The 21,708-nt window shown below is 40.8% G+C and overlaps 2 protein-coding genes and 1 pseudogene across 4 annotated transcripts; 2 read left to right on the forward strand and 1 right to left on the reverse strand.

Moving 5' to 3' along the window:
* Positions 1-1,225: 1,225 nt before the first annotated feature.
* Positions 1,226-5,659, reverse strand: NAT12 (nucleobase-ascorbate transporter 12). Its single transcript, XM_089630789.1, has 10 exons — positions 4,950-5,659; positions 4,765-4,862; positions 4,509-4,679; positions 4,304-4,404; positions 3,652-3,787; positions 3,501-3,551; positions 3,052-3,339; positions 2,208-2,442; positions 1,843-2,129; positions 1,226-1,750 (listed from the first exon to the last, which is right to left on the reverse strand). The coding sequence occupies exons 1-10, from the start codon at positions 5,380-5,382 to the stop codon at positions 1,529-1,531; spliced, it is 2,022 nt and encodes a 673-aa protein (XP_089486915.1). The 5' UTR covers positions 5,383-5,659; the 3' UTR covers positions 1,226-1,528.
* Positions 5,660-9,482: 3,823 nt separating this feature from the next.
* Positions 9,483-15,359, forward strand: RAD5 (DNA/RNA helicase protein). Of its 2 annotated transcripts, XM_089630805.1 has the most exons (20): positions 9,483-10,172; positions 10,272-10,405; positions 10,552-10,681; positions 10,753-10,806; positions 10,885-11,031; positions 11,101-11,252; positions 11,349-11,433; positions 11,537-11,770; positions 11,890-12,036; positions 12,104-12,259; positions 12,584-12,651; positions 12,742-12,864; positions 12,951-13,050; positions 13,163-13,275; positions 13,382-13,660; positions 13,752-13,952; positions 14,270-14,363; positions 14,453-14,524; positions 14,607-14,705; positions 14,850-15,359. In XM_089630805.1, the coding sequence occupies exons 1-20, from the start codon at positions 9,612-9,614 to the stop codon at positions 14,970-14,972; spliced, it is 3,072 nt and encodes a 1,023-aa protein (XP_089486931.1). In that variant the 5' UTR covers positions 9,483-9,611; the 3' UTR covers positions 14,973-15,359. The 2 variants fall into 2 exon arrangements, 1 of the variants encoding a protein (XP_089486931.1); XR_016302055.1 differs by lacking the exons at positions 14,607-14,705; positions 14,850-15,359 and having other exon boundaries at positions 14,283-14,363; positions 14,453-14,475.
* A 2,196-nt stretch (positions 15,360-17,555) lies between these two features.
* LOC149381303 (pentatricopeptide repeat-containing protein At2g13600 pseudogene) lies at positions 17,556-21,383 on the forward strand (annotated as a pseudogene). The gene is made up of 2 exons (XR_016301999.1): positions 17,556-17,699; positions 18,696-21,383. The product of XR_016301999.1 is annotated as a pentatricopeptide repeat-containing protein At2g13600 pseudogene (transcript).
* Positions 21,384-21,708: the final 325 nt, after the last annotated feature.

Genomic DNA, 21,708 nt, shown 5'->3' on the forward strand with positions numbered 1-21,708 from the left:
ATATACTTTTCAATTATTTAATATAAATTGATTAGTTCATAATAATGATTAAACATTTGGTGTATTTAATTAATAGTGTAAAATTGCATCATAAATAGTTTTCGTGTTACCGTCGGAGCACCTTAGCTCCATTTATGGAGTTTTAAATTCTACGTTGGAAACAGTCTAATAAATCTGCTAGTTTTATTTGACCCATTTATTAGACGCTTACTATCTTTTATGTCATTGTGAAGCGTACTAACTTTTACCGCATTACAAAACGGTCATCAAGGAGGCTCATAAATAATTGTGGGAGATATTTTGAAGACCCACCACATCATTAAGGGCCTGATTTGTCCCAAAGAAACTAACAAGATCTCTCAACTGCGAATAGGTGGAGATATGGCACGGCTTCGAGGATGAGTTCATGCCCACCATTAACGTCGAGGCCATCTGCGAGCGAGTTGGGGACTAATTCATAGGACTCATTATGTTGCAAACCCGCAAGGCATTTTATCTCAAATTGAAGTCTTAAAGGCATATTATTGTCCTTTCAAGCTCGCTTAGTGCCTAGGGAATAAATGTATTCATTGTGGCGAAAATTATTATAGGAGCAAGGCTCTCCAGCTATTCAAGAAAATTGGTACCGGGTTACAGCCGATATAAGGGCTTATCGTATACAGTATGATGAGCTTGAATTCCCCTCCAAATATTATTGTATTTTTTCATAAGGCAAACTATAGTGGAACATAACAAATGTGTTTTAACCCTTGTAGCAGTGTATCATTCACATTTCCTTCTTTTTTTTGGAAACACGAAGATTGAAATCTCAAAATAATGACCAAAATGGCGACTAAAAGATGGTAAGAAACCTTTTTTTAAATTTTAATAACCAAGCTATCCAATTTTGACTAGGACGATAAATTCAGGTGTGGTGAAGGTGACTTGTTCGTTAAGAGACAAAGAAGCTCTCAGCACCCAACATGAAATTAAATCTATTAAAGTATAAACCGTCCTAAGAGAGAAAAATTCTTGATTGTTATATCATAAAAATAAGTTGGAACAGGTGACACTGTCCATATATTATTGTCTATGTACATAATAACGTCTTTATTTAATTTGTAAACAGGATGTATGTCTTGCCTATATCGTATAGTCACAAAGTCAATTAAATTTTGAAAATAAAGGAAACTGAAGAAACTTGGTCCGACTAGAGACATTTACTAATTCTACAGATGATATTGGATGATATAAAAATTTAATCATTTACAAAACAAAAAGAGTGAAACAAGCAAAAGAGTCCTAAGCTTTCACAAACCTGGTTTTTCATTACGAATCCACCACCCACCACTGCATATACATGAAGCAACCAATTTCCAAAATGGGAAAAAAGCTAAAGCTACAACCTTGACAATCTAAATATTACAACAAGACCCACCTACCCTCCTCCAATGTACACATAGATATATCCGATGCCTGAACTCCATTGATTCCTGGTTTTACAGACCAATAATTTAGACAAATGAAATCAATCTTTACGGGAAAGAAATCAGAGGCCGACCCAGTGAACCCATGTGAAAAGGCGGCCGATTCTGAAGGGCAACTCGTAGTCCTTGGTGAGGGCAGGGTCTCTTTGCACGGCCTCGGAGTCGGACCAGACATAGACACCGCGCTCTTGCCGACTTCCCGGCACCGTGTTGTCCAACATTACGGCCACAAGAAAAGCTACCACCATGTGCAGAGACAGCAGCGTGTTCAACACGTAGTTCGCCTGAAAACACGTTCGCAACATTTTAACTCCAAGAGCTCGATTTTGGTTTTTCAAAAACAAAAAAAATCACGAATTCGTAAGGGAATCCATACCCCGTTGTATTTGGTACTGAAGGGTCCGTGGGAAGAAACGATGTAAGGTTGAAAATAACTCGGGACAGACAAGTTGGAGTTTGGAGATATGCCGTATTGCTGAAAGTAGGCTGGTACCGAAAGTGAGAAGAACAGAGATAAGCCGACTATGATAATATTTCGAGAGCTTCCCGCCTCGCTGTACCGAAGATTTGACAGCCCTAACGCCGCCAGCATCGCCCACATGAAGCACAAGAGAGCTGCGACCATGACTTCCGGTATCGATGCAATGAACCCTCCGACTTTACCTGTATAAAAAAAGTGTAGGAATCAGAACCAAACGGAAATTTGATTCATGAGAAATTTTGAGTGGGAAAGAAACTGACCAACGAGGGATAAGAGTATCAAAATGCAAGCACCCAATTCGACTGCCCTTCGGCTTCCCATTTTAGTAACGGCAATGGTGTGCACGTTTTCAGTTAAAGTTGTGGAGGCAGTTCCGGTGCCCCACAGAGCAGCCAATATGCTTGAAACGCCCTCCAAACCGATCCCTCGACTAACAACTCCTGGGGTTGGAGGCCTAGATGCCACCAATAACGAAGATGCGTGGTAAGACCCCACCTATGATAATATACAATATAAACCAAAAAATATTACAGCTAAATGTACCTGTAGAATAGAAAAGAATGACTAGTTTTATCTGTAACTAATAATAAACAATCGGAATTATACGACTTATTTGTACATGTTGATCACTGTGGGATTTCTCCGATGAACGCCTTCGGTCGAAAAATAAAATAATTTTTTTCCCTGCAAAAACTCCACGCTAAAGTAGATTCCTACCTATGCATGTTCTGAACTATGAACGCCTTTTGTCCAAAAATGAAATAAAATTATTCCCTGCAAAAACTCCACGCTAAAGTAGATTCCTACCTATGCATGTTCTGAACTACATCTGCTTCAATAATTTGATTTTCTTCTCTAGAATTGCGTGGAATTGGTAATGTTAATAACCTAATAATAGTAAATAACTAGAAACCCTAGCAATGTTAAGTCTATATTGCTAACTCTAGTTGAGTCTATAACAGGTAACAACAAAACATATTCAAGCAGGCACCTTAACATCAAGCAGTAATCTAAATTTCCTGACGTGTGCCGAAAATGCTCATGAAGAAGACAGAGTAAATCTATTTGTTGTTCACACAAAATCAGATGCGTTAGGAAACTAACCGAGTCCACAGACGCGATTAAGGAGACAACACACATAACAAAAGCCATTTTCCAGGAGAAGACTGGAGTACCCCATTGTAAAGGGTAAGGAAACCTAAACCACGGGGAAGATTTTAAAGCATGAGACGTATCAACTCGACAGTGCTTCATCCTTGAAATATGCTTTCTGCAATGTTCAGATACTATATTCGAGGCTGGCACATTTATATCACAACCTTTGTAGCTGTATGCCCCGGCTTCGGTCAGTAAAAAAGCCGCTGCCCAAGTGATTCCCATACCCAAAGGAACCTGCCAATTCAGTAAAACCATATCAAAACTAGCAATTGCTAAGTGGGTACCTTAGAGAGGGCCTGAACCCAGAACCGACCATAAGACTAAGACCTCTTGGCTCGCCTTATCAATAATATTATTATATCACCATTAACCAGGAGGGAAAAGAAATTACTTACCGCGTATATTAGAAATATACGGTGCCCAAAAATGGATAACTTACGCATGTACTGCAGATACAAATATTATTATTTTCAAGTCAGAAACCTACATACTGAAAAATCTTAATCATGATTGGAATGAAATCAGGAGAAACTTCATTATACTTACAAGAGAAAATAAAATAACCAGCAGAATCTGCACCGCCCCAATCTCAAGACAATTGCCAACAAGAGGGAAACCATAACTATAAAAGGAAAGTCCAACTGCAGCAATTGTCGGTGACACAACAACTGGATTAATTACCCTGAAGAGAGGGAAAAAAAAATTGGTCACTGTGAGTGATGAAGAAAATTCCAACACATGCGCTACGTAATGGAAAACTAGCTATATAGAGCTACATCCTATCAAGAAAGCTTGACCGGTAGAATTCAGTTGATAAATCGTGCTCAAAAAGAAAAGAAAAAGAAAAATAAATATATACAAGAGCAAGAGGAGAAAGGGCAGAGTCCACCAAAAGATTCATGGGTCATGAATGTCATAAAACACGCAGACTTAATAAGGAAGCAAATAATTCGGTGATATTTGTCCGCCAGGTTCTTTTTATCAAGACTAGCAGTAAATAAAATTAATAAAAATTCGGTTTCGTTTTAGATACCAACAGAAAAATTTAGATTCATTACTATCAACTTAACACAGAAAAAGAAAAGAAAAGAAAAAAAAATACGCGTAATTGATAACCCCATCTATTCAACTCATTACTTACACACAAATTTATTTGAAGAAGCAAACAACAGTTACACCAACATGTAGTGAATCCTACCTTAAAAACAGTGACATCAAGCCACTATATCCGAGAATTACTTGAAATGCCGAAGATATAATTAAAGCTCCCTGTAGCTCCTTCATGATATGCTTGAAACTCTGCCATGTGAAATGATATTTATCAAGTGAAGCGGCGTGATCAATTGTTGTATGTTTCAAAAACTTGGTCCATATACAATATGTAAGAAAGAGAAAAAACATACATTCCCGTTTAGTTGTTGAAATTCGGGGGAGTTAATGATGGCCAAAGCTGGAGCAAGGAAAACAAATGATGGGCCCTGAATCAGGGGCAACCTGGAACCGAGAGAGGTGTGAAGCAAAGTCGTGAGACCCGACACAAACAGCACCGTCGATACCACATTCGCAGTGTCCTCCTACACAATCCCCACAACACAACACTATACAGAGTCAGAGTCAGACCAAACAAAGTAGATTCCATTTCCAAGACGGAAAACTCACCGGAGATCCTCCCATGGCCGGGACTATGACCAGCGGGACAAGAATCAACGATCCAAGTACCGACAGGTAGTGTTGGAAACCGTATATGCCAATCGGAACTGATACGCCACACACAAACACAACAGAAATAACGAAATGTATGGGAACCCGAATGATAAAATCAAGGAGAAAGAAAAAGCACTAACCAAGTCCAGGAGTGTCTCGAAGTTCATACTTCATATGAGAATGTCTGGCCATATCCCCGGCGCCATGATCGTCGTCATTCACAACCACCACATTGACCGCCGCATTGCCATTAGGCGGTGGCGGCGCCGGCGCCGGCGGTGCGGAAGGTTTCTTTGGAGGAGCCTTGTCCCTCTCGGCCTGCCCGTTGGGGCGGGCTTGGCCCGCTTCGAGATCGGGCTGAGCGGCGGGCCGAGAAGGGAGCGATATCTCGCTGGCATTGGTCTCGCCCGATAATTTGGGCTGGAAATTGGTCTTTTTCGCCCACGTGGTCGGCGCCGATCGGGTCGCTGCCGCGGCCGGCGGCGCCGATCGGTTCTCTGCGGCGGACGGCGGCGCCGGGGGCCACGGTCCCGGGCGGGGACGAGGCTTGGCGTTGGGGTCGGAGCTCGGCATTGTTTTCGGGCACAGCGCTATTCGGAGGAAGGCATGGCAATGGTGAACTACAAGCACAGATCTGAGGTGTGTGTCGTTTCTGGAATCTTGCTTTGGGACAATGCGAGGTTTGGGGGAGAAGAAATGCGAGGGAATTGGAGTGAGGGAATAGGGTTTGTTCGAGTGTGTGTGAGAGTGTGAGAACGAACACCAAGAGAAGCGAGAGTGAGAGAGAGAGAGAGGACAAGTTGCCTTAATACCGCGTCTTTGAACCTTGTAATCTTATGTAATCAATGATAATAATAATAATAACAATATCCTCTCTGATTTTTATTTTTGATATTTGTTTGGATCCTCGTTATTGCATACCAACCGCGACGGGTCGTATCACAAGTTGTCTGTCTGATAAAAAAATAAAAAAAAATTGTCTGTCTGTGATACACAAAATATAATAATGTATATTAAATTGTTCATAAATTGTGTGTTGTTCATTAATTGTTTCTTATTGGAACCAAAGTCTATGTTGTTTTCCAGGAAGAAAATAAAAATGAGTATCGTGGCATTCAGATTGGGCAAAGTGTCTGGAGCATTCCTATTTGATATTTGTGAATGATACAACACTCTTTTGTAGAGCCTGAGAGGGCGAGGTTGATGAAGGCTCGAGGTGTTTAAAGACGTACCAAAAATGGTCGGGAAATTAGTAATTATTAAAAAGTCAAGACTAATTTTCTTTAAGAATTGCTCGAGAAACCTTTGTCGGATGATGTGTAGGGATGGAATCTTGAAACTGTGATTTGCATTACTCAAATGTTGAGGTATGATATATCGACCCGCAAAAGAGAGAATCAAGACCAAGGACCAGGCGAACCTGGTGCAATTTAAAGAGTTGCTCGGTCAAGGGTTGCGATAGGCCTGGAGCAGGAATTGCCCGGTTCAATATCCGAGCAGGAGCCAAAAGCCCAAACCAAGCCTAGATGGGAGACCAAGCCCCAAAAGCACAACCAAGAGTACATTATGGGATAGGCACACTAATCGACCACGAATCCTTGACGGTGACGGGGTTGGGGTCAGAGTGGGAAATGCGCTTGGCGGGACAACTTCTCGCTTAGCCCATCTGAAGCTCCCTCTTGGTACTTGTGTCAAACAAGTTGTTGAAGGAAATCAATCACATTCGGGCCCACTTACCTATTGAATGTAAGCTCCACACATTTTTCCTATAAATCGAGGGCCCTCCTCCTAAAAAAATCTTATACTCTCGGTTAAAACAACATAAATCTCTCATGAATTAGATTAGAGTACCCGTCATTCTAAGAACTTTAATGTCCATAGTTTTGTAGATAAAAAAAATCTAATTATGCCCCAAGCTCCATAAGTTAATAAAACGTCTTTCGAGCTACGTACTATTTTATATTTTCAAAATGTTTAGCTAATTTTACACTACAACATTAGTAATCTCTTTTTTCTCATAAGAAATAGGAGGGTTGGCTTTGAGAATCATAAGGAGTTAAGAAGAAAGTTCTTTAGACTCGAATGGCGGATGGAGAAAGCAATTTTGGGGGATGGATGGTCGACTCTTGCGAAATTGGTCATTCAAGGTATCTCAAGTTATTTCACCACCTATTGTTTTCCAAAATCACTTTGTTTGGCATTGACAAAGAAGCTCAAAAGTTTTGGTGCTCTAAAAGAAATAAAGAAGGTTAAAGTTAACTACCCTTACCAAGTGAGATTTGATTTGTCAACCAAAAAGCTCTTAAGCGTCGGGGTTTCAACAATTCAAAAATATAAGTTTGGCCTATTTTTCGTAAATTTTGATGGAATGGGCCACAAAATTCAATTTTTTTTACTGCAATTGAAGAGTGGAAAATATTGCTAAAATCAAGAAATTCTTCGAGTCACATCCAAGCTCTCGAATTAGGTGGATGGCGGGATATGCTTGCTACTCGGGATCTCATAAAAAATGAACTTCTTTTTCACATTTGGATTGGCTGTAATATGGTCATTACGAGACTACATTTGGCCATCGTATTTAGAGTTGTGTGGAAAAAAATGAGGACTCAGTAAGAGCCCATATATGATTTATTGCTTCGGTCCGAGAGTTCTCAAAGTACTTAAGTGTGCAATCACCGTTTAGACAATCGTCGGAGCTACCTTTGATCATAAAGATTTAGTGTGTAGACCAAAATATAGTATTGGGTCCAAATAGTACTAAGACCCATAGAAACTCAACAATGCAAATAAAATAGATAAAACTCATGTCATTGACGAGGCAAGAACAAACCGATGATTGAGTCTACAATGAAAGTTCGAAGCCAACGTGATCCGGATAAGTTAAATACTGTTATTCGGAATAGATGTAAACATGAAAAGGGCAAATTAGTAATTGTAGGTAAGAGGGTAGATTCTCCAATTTTACAATAAATAGATGTAAACGTGAAGTATAAGTGATGAAATATTCACTAATATCTAGATATATATATTAGAGATTCTGTCTCTAGGAATAGTAACTTAAAAAAGATAAATGAGAAAGAGAAATACGAGTGGAAAGAAAGAGGATTTATTCACTGATTGAGTGGTTATACATGTACAAAAGCACCCAGATAGTTGACGTTGTATCTAAAAAATGCCATCGCTTCTTATACACTCATTATTTAGTGAAGGAAATGAAAAATCGAGCAAACCAGCTTGAAATAAAATATAGAGAAAGACTTATGCAATGACAGAATAATGTTTGGAATTGATGATCCAAGAAATGATGGGAGAAAGACATGAAGATCAACGATGAACAAAGGCAAATAGAGTCACAAATGAGAGGAATATAGATTATTGAAGAGGATCAAGAAGATAGCGATAGATTAGCAAAATATGTTAATGAAGCGGAAGAAACAATTCGTCTCAATCTACGAGAAGCTGGTAAAAACAAGTGCATAAACGTTGAAGAATTGTGGATGGTGGAGGAACCGAGAGTCTTATCCAAGGTTGTCTGATAGATAGAAAATGTTTGAAGTTTAGCAAAAGCGCGCTCGAGAATCGGAAGAACCAAAAAGATAGACCAAGATGATCGAACGAAATAAGAATTCCATAGAGAAAACTAGAATTCACAAAATAACGAGCAATTGAGAAGATAAATGTGACAATTAATACATGATCAAATCACAAGACAAGCTCGATCTCCTTTTTTTGGAGAAAGCTTCTAGTAGAACCAAAGCCAAAAAGATTTCAACCTGATGAAAAGTCCAATCATTTTATGTTCTTCTTGGTTTATCAACAAACAATCTATTTAGAGAAACATAGTAATGCAATGCAATGCTCAACCTCGCGTAATAAGGTCAAGTCTTTAATATGACGTGTATTTAACAACTGCATCCGAATAAAAAATGAATCCATGACATCATAAAGTATTGGAAGATCCTTGCCACACGATCTTCTTCCCACCATCTCAAGACAAGGTGACATGTAATTTAAGATACATAAATGCTAAGACACTCAAACTGCACGCATTTTCGAGGAGGAAAATGAAGTGAGCCAAAGCGACATCATTGCGACACTTGTTGGAAAATATACAAAGTTTTTCAAAGCGACTATTCATCAACCCAAGAACGTCCACAGAGTGAGTGGCTAACTTCCTTGATGAATTTAGAAAGGTGATTGTAAAATGAGACAAACAAAGACATTGATCCACCGAGCCGGTGGCCTCCTTGAGTGAGACTTAACGGGGTGAATGTTGATTAAGAAGTTGATATGCAGTGATCGAGGTTCAATTCAATCTCTAAGGGGTTAGATTGGAGAAAGACCTTAGCTTTTATAAAATAAATGTCTTTTACCAAACTAGTAGACGGAATGGTCTTAAATTTGATGAGTTCGTGTCACTCAGAGGGAGAGGCTCCTCCCCCTTGTGCGCTTGGAAGAAACTCGTGCAGATTTGCCTTCTATATGGCTAAATATAATTTAAACTTTCTTTAAAAAAAAAAAAAAAAATCCCGCCGTCACGTGACTTAAAAATGGCGGGAAGCAAGTCACGTGTCGTCTTCAACCAATCGCCCCCGCCATTTCCACATCGTCAAAGAAACATCTACTTAAAAAGAAAAGTAAGAAAACTCTTGCCTTTTTTTTTTTTTAATAGAAAAAGATAAGATGCAAAAAACACAGCGAGTTCTCCATTTCTTTTATGAAACCCTAACACACCAACCTAACGAGTTCTCTCCGAATCGTAATTTTGAGGGTTCCAGGGTTAGGGTTTAGTTGCGAATTTGATGGGGAAGAACAAGGTCACGGACGAGCTTGTCTCCACCGTCAGATCGATCGTCGGCTCCGAGTACTCCGACATGGATGTTGTAAGAGCCCTCCACATGGCCAAGAACGACCCCACTGCCGCGATAAACATCATCTTCGATACTCCGAACTTCAAGTCCAAGGGAATTTTAGGGCTCCAGAAGAATCAAGAGCTATCTCGCCGGAATTCAGAGCCCGTCCTCGCGAGTTCTGAGGAAATCGGTGACCTTGACGCGGGAAAACGCTCTTCGGAGACCGGAGACAGAGACGGAGAAGGTCTCAGTGAATCCCAAAACGGCGATGTTTGTGAAAGGAGCGTCGAGAGCTCGGTAGATGAAAAATGGTGGTTAGTCGGTTGCTGTGAACTGGCTGGGCTGTCGACGTGCAAAGGAAGACGGGTCAAATCCGGCGACGAAGTGATTTTTTCGTTTCCTTCGAAGATTGTTTCAACTTCGCCCTCGCCGGGGAAGGCTTTTGGGAAGGGACGGCAAGCCTCGGCGTGTACCGAGATTGTCAGGTTCTCGACGAGAGATTCCGGGGAGGTAAATTGGGTGATAGATTGTGGATTCAATTGGTCTGTATCTGAATTCTTTTTTACCCCATAAATTTTGAAGCTTTTTACATTTTATGGGGTCTGGCAGATTGGTCGAATACCCAACGAATGGGCGCGGTGTCTTTTGCCTCTTGTGAGAGACAAGAAGATTAGAGTTCAGGGTTCTTGTAAATATGCTCCTGAAGTGTTGAGTAGTATGGACACTATTCATTTGTCTGTTGGGTGAGATATCTATGATTTATAATAATGCTTCTCATGAGCTTATAAATTATGCCTAACAAGAATATGGAACTCCACTGTGCATACGCTGTGTCTCTTCATAGATAACGCATTGTGAGTATTGATTGGTGTAGTTTCTTTTGTTTCAGCGTGTATGTCAATAGCTCTATGTTACGAAAGCAACACGATACATCGCTTAAAGCGGCTACTTCCGATGAATCAGTGGTTCATCCTTTCCCTACATTGTTTCGGTTGCTAGGCCTGACTGCAACAAAGAAGGTAATAATTGGAATTTATACGTCGTGATAATCATTTGACAAAGGGTGCTCATTTTTCACTGTTTCTAATAGGCAGAGTTTACTCCTGCTGATTTATTAACGAGGAAGCGCCCTTTAGACTCCAAGGTTAGAAAAGGTTCATATATGAATATTTTCTGCAACAACGTCCACCGTTTAATTTGGCTCGAAACATTAATTGAACAGGGGGACTCTAGTATTGGTGCCTCATCTTTGCATCTGAGAAAGCTTACAAATGCTTCAGAGAGTGGTAACGAGAATGCGGATGAGGAGCCCATTTCAGATGCTGATTTAGAAAACATTGTTGGCGTTGGAAACGCTGATGAGTTAGAGGTATTGTGATTTAGCACGTTTGCTCTTCCTATATTTCTAAATTTAACATCTGCAGTTTCATTTTTTTAGGAAAGTGACCCTCCTAGTACACTTCAATGCGAACTTCGCCCTTACCAAAAACAGGCTCTCCATTGGATGACACAACTCGAAAAGGGTCAATGTATGGATGCAGCTGCAACGACCCTTCACCCTTGCTGGGAGGCATATCAACTTGCAGACAAGTATGTATCAGAATTCTAATTTTCTTACTTTCTCTGCTATCCCTTTGATTTATAGAATTTTTCATGACTCGATGCTTTCCTCTGAGTTTTGTATAGGCGAGGGCACGTTGTGTACCTGAATGCATTTTCGGGTGATGCCACAACGGAATTTCCGAGTACTCTTCAAATGGCAAGAGGAGGAGTACGTCTTCTATCTCATAAATACTAACTACAGTGTACTTAATACTGACTTGTAGTTTATAAAAAAAATAAAAAAATAATGCTGACTTGTAGTGGATTTGAAGATTCTGGCAGATGCTATGGGCCTGGGGAAGACCATCATGACCATAGCTCTCCTTGCTTGTTCAACAAGAGCTGTAGAGGTTAGTGAAGTTAGGAGTACTTCAGAAGTGTCTGTAAACCTCGGAAAAAAGGCGGTCAAGTTTCCAGGTTTTGATAAATTAATGAAGCAAAAGAAGAGTATCGTGGATGGTGGCAGTTTGATCATATGTCCAATGACTCTGCTTGGACAGTGGAAGGTACTTGTGTTGGTTTGGTTCTTTATGCTTGTCATTCTGTATTGATGCTATTAACTCATTATTGCACGATCAAGAAATTATGCCATTCTGAGAACCATAACATCTAGCTTTGCTCTCAGGCAGAGATTGAAACTCATGTGCAACCGGGGTGTTTATCTGTCTATGCTCATTATGGACAAAGTAGGCCTAAGAATGCAAAAGTTCTAGCTCAGAGCGATATTGTGATCACAACATATGGTGTACTTGCCTCAGAATTCTCCACAGAGGTAATTCCGTATCCTAAGTAGAATTGGAATTTGGCTGCTGACGTAAAATGTGCTATTCGCCATGCAGAATGCTGATGAAAACGGGGGACTATATTCTGTTCGGTGGTTCAGAGTAGTTCTAGACGAGGCACATACAATTAAATCGTCCAAAAGTCAAATTTCTATGGCAGCTTCTGCTTTAGTTGCTGATCGTCGGTGGTGTCTTTCTGGTACTCCTATCCAGGTGAAGCTTTTGCTAAAACTACGTATACTTGCTGCTTTATAAATTTCTCTTTTCTGAATAAGACAAAATGATTAGTTCAAGTACATTTTTCTTTGCCTTCGAGATATGCCATTCATGAAGCAAATAAGAAGAAAGACCATATATTAAACCCAAAAAGTGCAATGAAGAGGATACTATATCCATACGTGTAAGACCTTTGAATTAAAATTCCTAAAGAATTGAAAACTATTAATGTGGGCACTGGTTTTATGAAATGCTGAGATTGGATTGATCCAACTATTTTTTTTTTTAATTCAGTGTGCTGACATCACTTTCTGATTGCAGAATAATTTAGAGGATTTATACAGCCTGCTACGTTTTTTGAGGGTAGAACCATGGGGTAACTGGGCATGGTAAGCTTATTCAGTCTTGACATTCTGTGACAATGTTGACTGATGGTAGATATACTATTTGGTGTACTTCATATGCTTGTATTAATGTAGGTGGAATAAGCTAATTCAAAAACCTTTTGAAGAAGGTGATGAAAGGGGCTTAAAATTGGTTCAGTCTATCTTAAAGCGAATCATGCTAAGGAGAACAAAGTCTAGCACAGATCGCGATGGCAGGCAAGTCTAACACGCCATTTAATTAGCTTTCTGTATGCTATACGTCTTAAGGGTTTTTTTTTTTTTTTTTTTTTTTTTTTGGGCAGACCGATTCTAGTCCTTCCTCCGGCTGATATCCAAGTGATGTACTGTGAGCTCACAGAGGCTGAAAAAGACTTCTATGAGGCCCTTTATAAAAGATCGAAGGTATATTCGCGTCTGCAAAACTGCACTTGGGCAGGAAGTGCTATCAATTTGGTATTTGTTCATAAATTTATAAAAGCCTTGCTGCGCTTAACAATTATCCTTGGCATCTCAGGTAAAGTTTGACCAATTTGTCGAGCAAGGACGTGTTCTTCATAACTACGCTTCCATATTGGAGTTGCTCTTACGACTTCGCCAATGCTGTGATCACCCGTTTCTTGTAATGAGGTGTCTAACCCAACACATTTCTCTCGAGTTCCACGATCCAGTAGGTTTCATACTTTCCTATATAAATCACTTTCTGTTTTATGATCGAATGCTTGGATATATGCAGTCGTGGAGATACCCAAGAATATTCGGATTTGAATAAGCTAGCAAGACACTTCCTAAAAGGCAACAAGAGCTGTGTGGATGGGGATGTCAAAGACGTTCCTTCCAAGGCTTATGTGAAAGAGGTTGTGGAGGAGCTCCGAAAGGGAGAAGAAGAAGAGTGTCCGATATGCCTTGAAGCATTTGAAGATGCAGTGTTGACACCGTGCGCTCATCGTCTATGCCGTGAGTGTCTACTTGCAAGTTGGCGAAGTACAGCTTCTGGGTTATGTCCCGTTTGTAGGTATTCAAACATTTCACTTATTTTTCTTTTATTTTGTTTTGTTTTGTTTTGTTTTGTTTTTGTTTTCTGGTTTTAACCTTTACTATTACAGGAGAACTATAACCAGGCAAGATCTCATTACAGCCCCCGCAGAAAGTCGGTTCCATGTTGACATTGATAAAAATTGGGTGGAATCGACCAAAACTGCTGCTCTGTTGCTAGAGCTTGAAAAACTACGTATTTCCGGATCCAAGAGCATTATATTCAGCCAATGGACTGCCTTTCTTGATATTTTGGAGATTCCTCTTTCTCGGTAATATATTTTGAGCATTTTAAATACATCTTTATCACATTGATACGATTGAAACACCTAACTGAAAAATCCACAAGGCCATACATCCTTTAAATAGTTTCCTTTTTCAGAAACAAGACTATTGCTTGCATTTGAATGTGTTAAGCCTGGTGCTTTGTTTCTCCTTGTCTGATCAATCATCCAGCTTTTCTCTTGCAATTATTCCAGTCGATGCATAAATTATTCTCTGATCTAATCCATATCAATAGAGGACATATAATCGATGAGTTAAGTTAATATCAGGATTTTTGTCAATATCATAACAAATGTGTTTCCAGGAGCAAAATTCAGTTTCTCCGGCTAGATGGGACACTGAGTCAACAGCAACGTGAAAAAGTGTTAAAGGAGTTCTCCGAAAACAGCGACATCCTGGTTTGTTCCTTTTAGGCATTGTGCATTTCATAATTTACTGAAATGCCCTTTAAGCCTTTGCTAATTTTTTTTTAATGTATTACTATCAGGTGTTACTGATGTCACTAAAAGCTGGAGGAGTTGGAATAAATCTAACGGCAGCTTCCAGTGCTTTTGTCTTGGTATGGAATAACGTAGTCCTCAATTGCACATCTCGTTTTGCCTCTGAGATCTGGGCTTGAACAAAAATTGCTCTATTTGTAGGATCCGTGGTGGAATCCAGCCGTGGAGGAACAAGCCGTGATGCGAATCCATCGCATTGGACAAACAAAAAACGTTACAATTAAGCGATTCATTGTGAAGGTTCAGTTTTTTTTTTTTTGTTTTTTTTTTTTTTTGTTTTTTTTTTTGTTTTGTTTAAGTCATCAACTCCTTCAACTGTGATTCTCATACGGCATTTTGAGCTTGTCACATTTGATGAAATAATAAGAATGAGTGGGCATTTAGGGTACGGTGGAGGAAAGAATGGAAGCCGTGCAAGCGCGTAAGCAGCGATTGATTTCTGGTGCCTTGACCGATCATGAAGTTCGAAGTGCCCGCATTGAAGAACTAAAGATGCTTTTTGCTTAGTCTTTCTTTGCTTTTCCTTCTCCATCGCCTGTTTAGTCGCAGAAGATGGTGTTTAAAGTTTATAATTTTTCTGTCTATAAGCCCTTTTCCAATCTTTTCCTTATTGTTTTGAGTCATTAAACTAAAAAAAAAAAAACTGTGAGTTGTGTTGTGACCTCCTAATTTTTTTTATAAAGAAGAGGTCTATAATATTCCAAAGTATATGCATTAAGGAACAAAACAATACAGTTACAGTAATACAATATCGGATACATTCTATCAAAGGTTAGGGATATTTTACAGAAAAAATTTACCGCCATAATTGACTGTAAAAAACGGTAAGATTATATTTTCACTACAAAAAAACATTGTCATTGCAATGGATGATCTTTAATTTGCTTGTCGCAATTCCTATTGTGTAGATCAGACGTGCGATAATACTTTTTCCATGCACAAGTATTGGAGACGATGGTGGTATGATATTCAAAACGACAAAGAAATGGCTTGTTATATGACTGTTTCCCAGAATTTCTGCGAAACCATGAAAGCTTGCTCGTCCATCAGAGTTGCCAAGAAACTCCACGCCCAACTCATCTCCACTGGCTTCGACACTTCTGTTTTCCTCCAGAACCATCTCTTGCACTCCTACTCAGCTTGTGGCTCCATAGACGACGCCCACAGAGTTTTCTCCGCCATTGACAGTCCCAACGTCTTTAGCTGGAACGCCATTATCGACGCCCTCTTTGATTCGGGTCAGGTCAGACTGTTCGACGAAATGCCTCAAAAAGATTCCGTCTCGTGGACTACCATGATGTCCGGCTATTTCCGCAACAGCCGTCCCGGCCAAGCGATCAGAGTCTTCACTTTCCACGGTTGGCGTTTCTGACCCCTTTTCTTTGACTTGTGCCATGAAAGCCTGTGGGAGTCTCGGCGCAATCGCACTGGCTCGTCAACTCCACAGTCTCGTGGAGAAGCTGGATTTCTCGAACAACATGCCGGTTCAGAGCTCGGTCATCGACATGTACATAAAGTGCGACGCGGTTGTCTCTGCCGAGAAGACGTTTTCGAGGATCCCGAACCCCAGTTTGTTCTGCTGGAACAGCATGGTGTACGGCCACTCTAAGCTTTACGGGGCAGCGAAGGCGTTCGAAACGTTCACTAGGATGCCCGAACGCGACTCCGTGTCTTGGAACACCATGATCTCCGTATTCTCTAACCACGGCCTCGGGGCCCGCAGTCTTGCCTCGTTCGTTGAGATGTGGGACCAGGGAATTCGACCGAATTAATTGTTATTGAAATTTGGTTAATTGTTATTTAAAATTTTGGTCAATAATTATTGAAATATGATCAACAACAATTGAAACTTAATTAACTAAACTTTGGTTAATAACTATTGAAATCTGGTTAAGGAATTTGAATTATTCTATATATTGAATAATTAAATATCTCTAACAAATCTAATGGCTATAACTAAAAATTCCCTTTTTAATAAAAAAACAATTTAAACTGAACGAATTTAAATAAATTCGTTTAATTTTTGGATTTTATATTTCTAGATATTTAAAATTTTAAATCGACTCCGCTAATTTATTTAAAGTTATTTGTTTCAATTATGTAATAAAAATTGAACCAAATAGCTCGACGCCAGGATGATAAAAAGCTTAACACCTCTGATCCTTAATTACTTTATTTTTTCAATAGTAAAAAGAAAAAAAGGAAAAGGTCGTCTTATTCAAAACCCCAATTATGAAATCCCTTCTCTCCCACTTCACACCTCGGAACGCCCAGTTCTTATATAGAGAGATTCGCTTCTTCTTAACCCGAAATGGGGAGAGGAAAGGTTCCTGGTACTCCCGGGAACAGATCCAGTGGAGACGGGGCCTGTAGCTCAGAGGATAAGAGCACGTGGCTACGAACCACGGTTTCGGGGGTTCGAATCCCTCCTCGCCCACAACCGCCCAAAACAGGAAGGACCTTTCCCTTTGGGGGTAGGAAAATCATGATCGGGATTGCGGACCCAAAGCTAAAGCTTTGGAATTTGGGCGTGGGTCTTTTGTCGAAATGGATGGAAGGGCCTTACTCTTTCTTTTTCTTTGGAGACGGAATTGTTAAAGCCGATGTTCCTTTTAGAAGGGCAAAATCTAAATATAGTGTTGAACAAGTAGGTGTAACGGTTGAGTTCTATGGCGGTGAACTCAATGGAGTCAGTTATGGTGATCCTGCTACTGTGAAAAAATATGCTAGACGTGCTCAATTGGGGGAAATTTTTGAATTAGATCGTGCTACTTTGAAATCCGACGGTGTTTTTCGTAGCAGTCCAAGGGGTTGGTTTACTTTTGGACATGCTTCTTTTGCTCTGCTCTTCTTCTTCGGACACATTTGGTATGGCGCTCGAACCTTGTTCAGGGATGTTTTTGCTGGTATTGACCCGGATTTGGATGCTCAAGTGGAATTTGGAGCATTCCATCAAATCATTTTATTTATTTATTTACTTGCTAATTTAATTTTTAAGGTGAATGATAGAGGTAAAGAAACGCTTGGGAGAAAAGAAAAATAAAAATAAGGGGAAAAAAGTCGGAAGAAACGGAAGTACTTTTTAGCAGTCCTGGAAACCTAAACGCGAACCGAACTCTTCAGAGTTTTTCCTAAAAAAAATTAATAGTCAAATCGCTGAAGAAACCCGAAGCCAAGAAACGCCAAGGTTTCGATCTAATCGAATTGCCCTATCGAAAGAATTCTGCGTTTCAGGTAAAGTTTCCGAACCCTCTTCTTTGTGCGCTTCGCAGATTAAATATTTGTAAGATCATCGACGGAAGAAAAAAAAAATGGCCAACTCGGTAAAGGATTAAGCTTTAGAATTGGCTAGGAAATTCAACGTTGAGATGGCTAGTTCAGCTGTCAAATTTAATTTCTTCCCGTATCACACTCACTTATCTCTGCGAACCCATGTTGTTCATAATCTTTATAATGCTCAGAAATAACTTAGTTGAAGTATATTAGAATTTAGTGAAAGCTGTTGATACCTCGTTGCAACTTTGCTCGACAAAGTATCAAGTTTTGCTGGTGACATATTCATATATATATATATATATATATATATATTTATTTACTTGTAATCATCTGCTCAATTCGTGTAGTTATTAGAACTAGATATTGACAGGTTAGGGGTTAGGATAATTAGAAATCATATTAGCCTATAAATAAGGGAGATTAAGAGAGTGGAAGACATGGAAATGGTATCAAGAATTAGAGCATTGAAGAAACTGGAGAGAGCACGTACCTCTGGAAAGTCCGATACTATCATTGCATTTCCTTTCGTTGTAGTACAATCAATACAAAAATATCAGTAGTATATCACAGATGAGTAATATGCTCCAGTGTCAGTAATCGCGTTGTGTTCTTAGACTAAGTTAAAAGTAGAGTTTTTGTAGATTTACCGTTGAGAACTGTGATAAGCTAGTCAAAAATCATCTCTGCTTGTTCTCTCTTTTATTTATTTCACTGTCGAAATCTTTCTAATTAGAAATACAAAACCCAGTAACTTGTTGAATTAAGGAACAAAACAATACAGTTACAGTAATACAATACCGGATACATTCTACCAAAGGTTAGGGATATTTTACAGAAAAAATTTACCGCCATAATTGACTGTAAGAAACGGTAAGATTATATTTTCACTACAAAAAAACATTGTCATTGCAATGGATGATCTTTAATTTGCTTGTCGCATTTCCTATTGTGTAGATCAGACGTGCGATAATACTTTTTCCATGCACAAGTATTGGAGACGATGGTGGTATGATATTCAAAACAACAAAGAAATGGCTTGTTATATGACTGTTTCCCAGAATTTCTGCGAAGCCATGAAAGCTTGCTCGTCCATCAGAGTCGCCAAGAAACTCCACGCCCAACTCATCTCCACTGGCTTCAACGCTTCTGTTTTCCTCCAGAACCATCTCTTGCACTCCTACTCAGCTTGTGGCTCCATAGACGACGCCCACAGAGTTTTCTCCGCCATTGACAGTCCCAACGTCTTTAGCTGGAACGCCATTATCGACGCCCTCTTTGATTCGGGTCAGATCAGAGAGGCCGAGAAACTGTTCGACGAAATGCCTCAAAAAGACTCCGTCTCGTGGACTACCATGATGTCCGGCTATTTCCGCAACGGCCGTCCCGGCCAAGCGATCAGAGTCTTCACTTCCACGGTTGGCGTTTCTGACCCCTTTTCTTTGACTTGTGCCATGAAAGCCTGTGGGAGTCTCGGCGCGATCGCACTGGCTCGTCAGCTCCACAGTCTCGTGGAGAAGCTGGATTTCTCGAACTACATGCCGGTTCAGAGCTCGGTCATCGACATGTACATAAAGTGCGACGCGGTTGTCTCTGCCGAGAAGACGTTTTCGAGGATCCCGAACCCCAGTTTGTTCTGCTGGAACAGCATGGTGTACGGCCACTCTAAGCTTTACGGGGCAGCGAAGGCGTTCGAAACGTTCACGAGGATGCCCGAACGCGACTCCGTGTCTTGGAACACCATGATCTCCGTATTCTCTAACCACGGCCTCGGGGCCCGCAGTCTCGCCTCGTTCGTCGAGATGTGGGACCAGGGAATTCGGCCGAACCCCATGACTTACGCCACCGCTCTCAGCGCTTGCGCGAGCCTGAACGACTTCCGATGGGGAACCCATTTGCACGCTCGCATCATCCGAACCGAACCGCGTCTCGAGTCTTTCGTGGGGAATGGGCTGATCGACATGTACGCGAAATGCGGACGCTTGAGACCCGCTAGATCAGTGTTCGATGCGTTGAAGGAAAAGAACGTGGTTTCATGGACTTCCTTGATAAGTGGAGTCGCACAGTTCGGCGGAGAAGAAGCTTTGGAGCTCTTCAATCAAATGCGACGAGCTTTCGTCGCCCCTGACGAGTTCACATTGGCCACGATTCTTGGGCTTTGTTCGACTAAGGATTTTCTTTTCGCCGGAGAACAGATACACGGATTCGCGATCAGAACTGGAATTATGTTCTCGATTCCCGTAGGGAATGCTCTCATCATGATGTACTCAAAGTGCGGGAACGCCGATAGAGCGACCCGCATCTTCGAGCTCATGCCGGCGAGAGATATAATATCACAGACGGCCATGATCACCGCTTACTCTCAGGCGGGCCGAGTCGAGGAAGCCAGAGAATGTTTCGAGAAAACGCCCGAGAGGAATGTGGTAACCTGGAATTCGATGCTCGGCGCGTATATCCGGAGTGGTTCATGTGAAGAAGCTCTCAAACTTTACAAGTCCATGCGCAGCAAAGGAGTGAATCCCGACTCGATAACGTACGCGACTGCGATCGGCGCATGCGCCGATTTAGCAGCATCGAATCTCGGAACCCAAATCGTCGCTCACGCCGAGAAACTCGGGCTCGGCTCCGACGTCGCGGTCGCCAACAGCGTCGTCACGTTCTATTCGAAATGCGGACGAACGGAAGAGGCCCGGAGGGCTTTCGATTCTATACGCAACAAGAATCTGATATCTTGGAACGCGATAATGGCGGGTTTCGCTCAGAACGGCGAGGGAAACAAAGCGATAGAGACTTTCGAGGAAATGTTACGGACGGGCTGCGAGCCTGACCACATAAGCTTCGTCTCCGTGCTCTCGGGGTGTAGCCATTCGGGTCTCGTGGAAGAAGGGAAACGCTTGTTCGGCTCGATGGTCGAAGATTTTGGGATCTCTGCCACGGCCGAGCATTTCGCGTGCATGGTCGACCTGCTCGGAAGAGCCGGGCTTCTCGAGGAGGCCAAGGGTTTGATCGAGAGCCCGGGGTTCAAGCCGAGCCAGGCCGTGTGGGGTTCTCTGCTCAGCGCCTGTCGGACACGTGGCGAGTCAGGGTTGGCTGAGATGGCCGTGAGGCGTTTGGTCGAACTGGGTGCAGAAGATTCCGGATGTTACGCCCTTCTCGCCAGTCTATACTCCGAGTCGGGACATGTAGAGGCTTTCGCGGACGTGAGGAAGGTAATGAGAGAGAGGGGGGTTCAAAAGAATCCCGGGTGTAGTTGGATTGAGGTTGAAAATCGGGTTCACGTTTTCACGGCAGACGATTGTGATCATCCGCGGATCGGGAACGTGTACACAATTCTCGGAAATTTGATTGAGAATATGGAAGGAACAAGACGATATGGATCGAGGAGAGTGAGTTTCGAAAGCAACAGTGTCGAAAACTTCATCGGGAACTAATAAGTTTTACATTATAGCAAAGAATAGCCAATCTTGCGTTCTTAAGCTCTTGTCATTCAATTTTTCCGGGTCTAGCTAGTTTCATTTTGTCAAATTTTCTAGGACAACATATACTATATAGGCCAATTGCCAAAATCAAAACTTGTGACTTTATTTAGTTTTTCTTAGGATGTAAATAATATGTTGCTTATAGTACATTTGTAAATAATTTTATTTTTTAGCTTAATCAGAAGGAATTATTTCTTTGATCATATCTCATGTTGTTCTTACTTAGTGAAATACGAGCCTAAATATCCCGCATGTTGCCGTGAAAATTTATTGTTCATCAATAAATATGTTGGATAAAATAATAACAGAATAAATTACATCAAATAGTTATTATAACCTAGCAACATATATTAAGGATTCAACTCAATATATGTTTGAGTCTTACATGATATTCGCATGTTCCATATCTTGTGACAATAATTTTAATTACTATATTGTTAGGCTAAAATTTTAACCTAAAGGATTTAAATCAATCATATGCTAAATTCTCC

The sequence above is a fragment of the Urtica dioica genome, chromosome 11 (genome assembly GCF_054948205.1).
Source record: "Urtica dioica subsp. dioica isolate 48M chromosome 11, U.dioica_male_clone48M_v1_H2, whole genome shotgun sequence".
Classification (NCBI taxonomy): domain Eukaryota; kingdom Viridiplantae; phylum Streptophyta; class Magnoliopsida; order Rosales; family Urticaceae; genus Urtica; species Urtica dioica.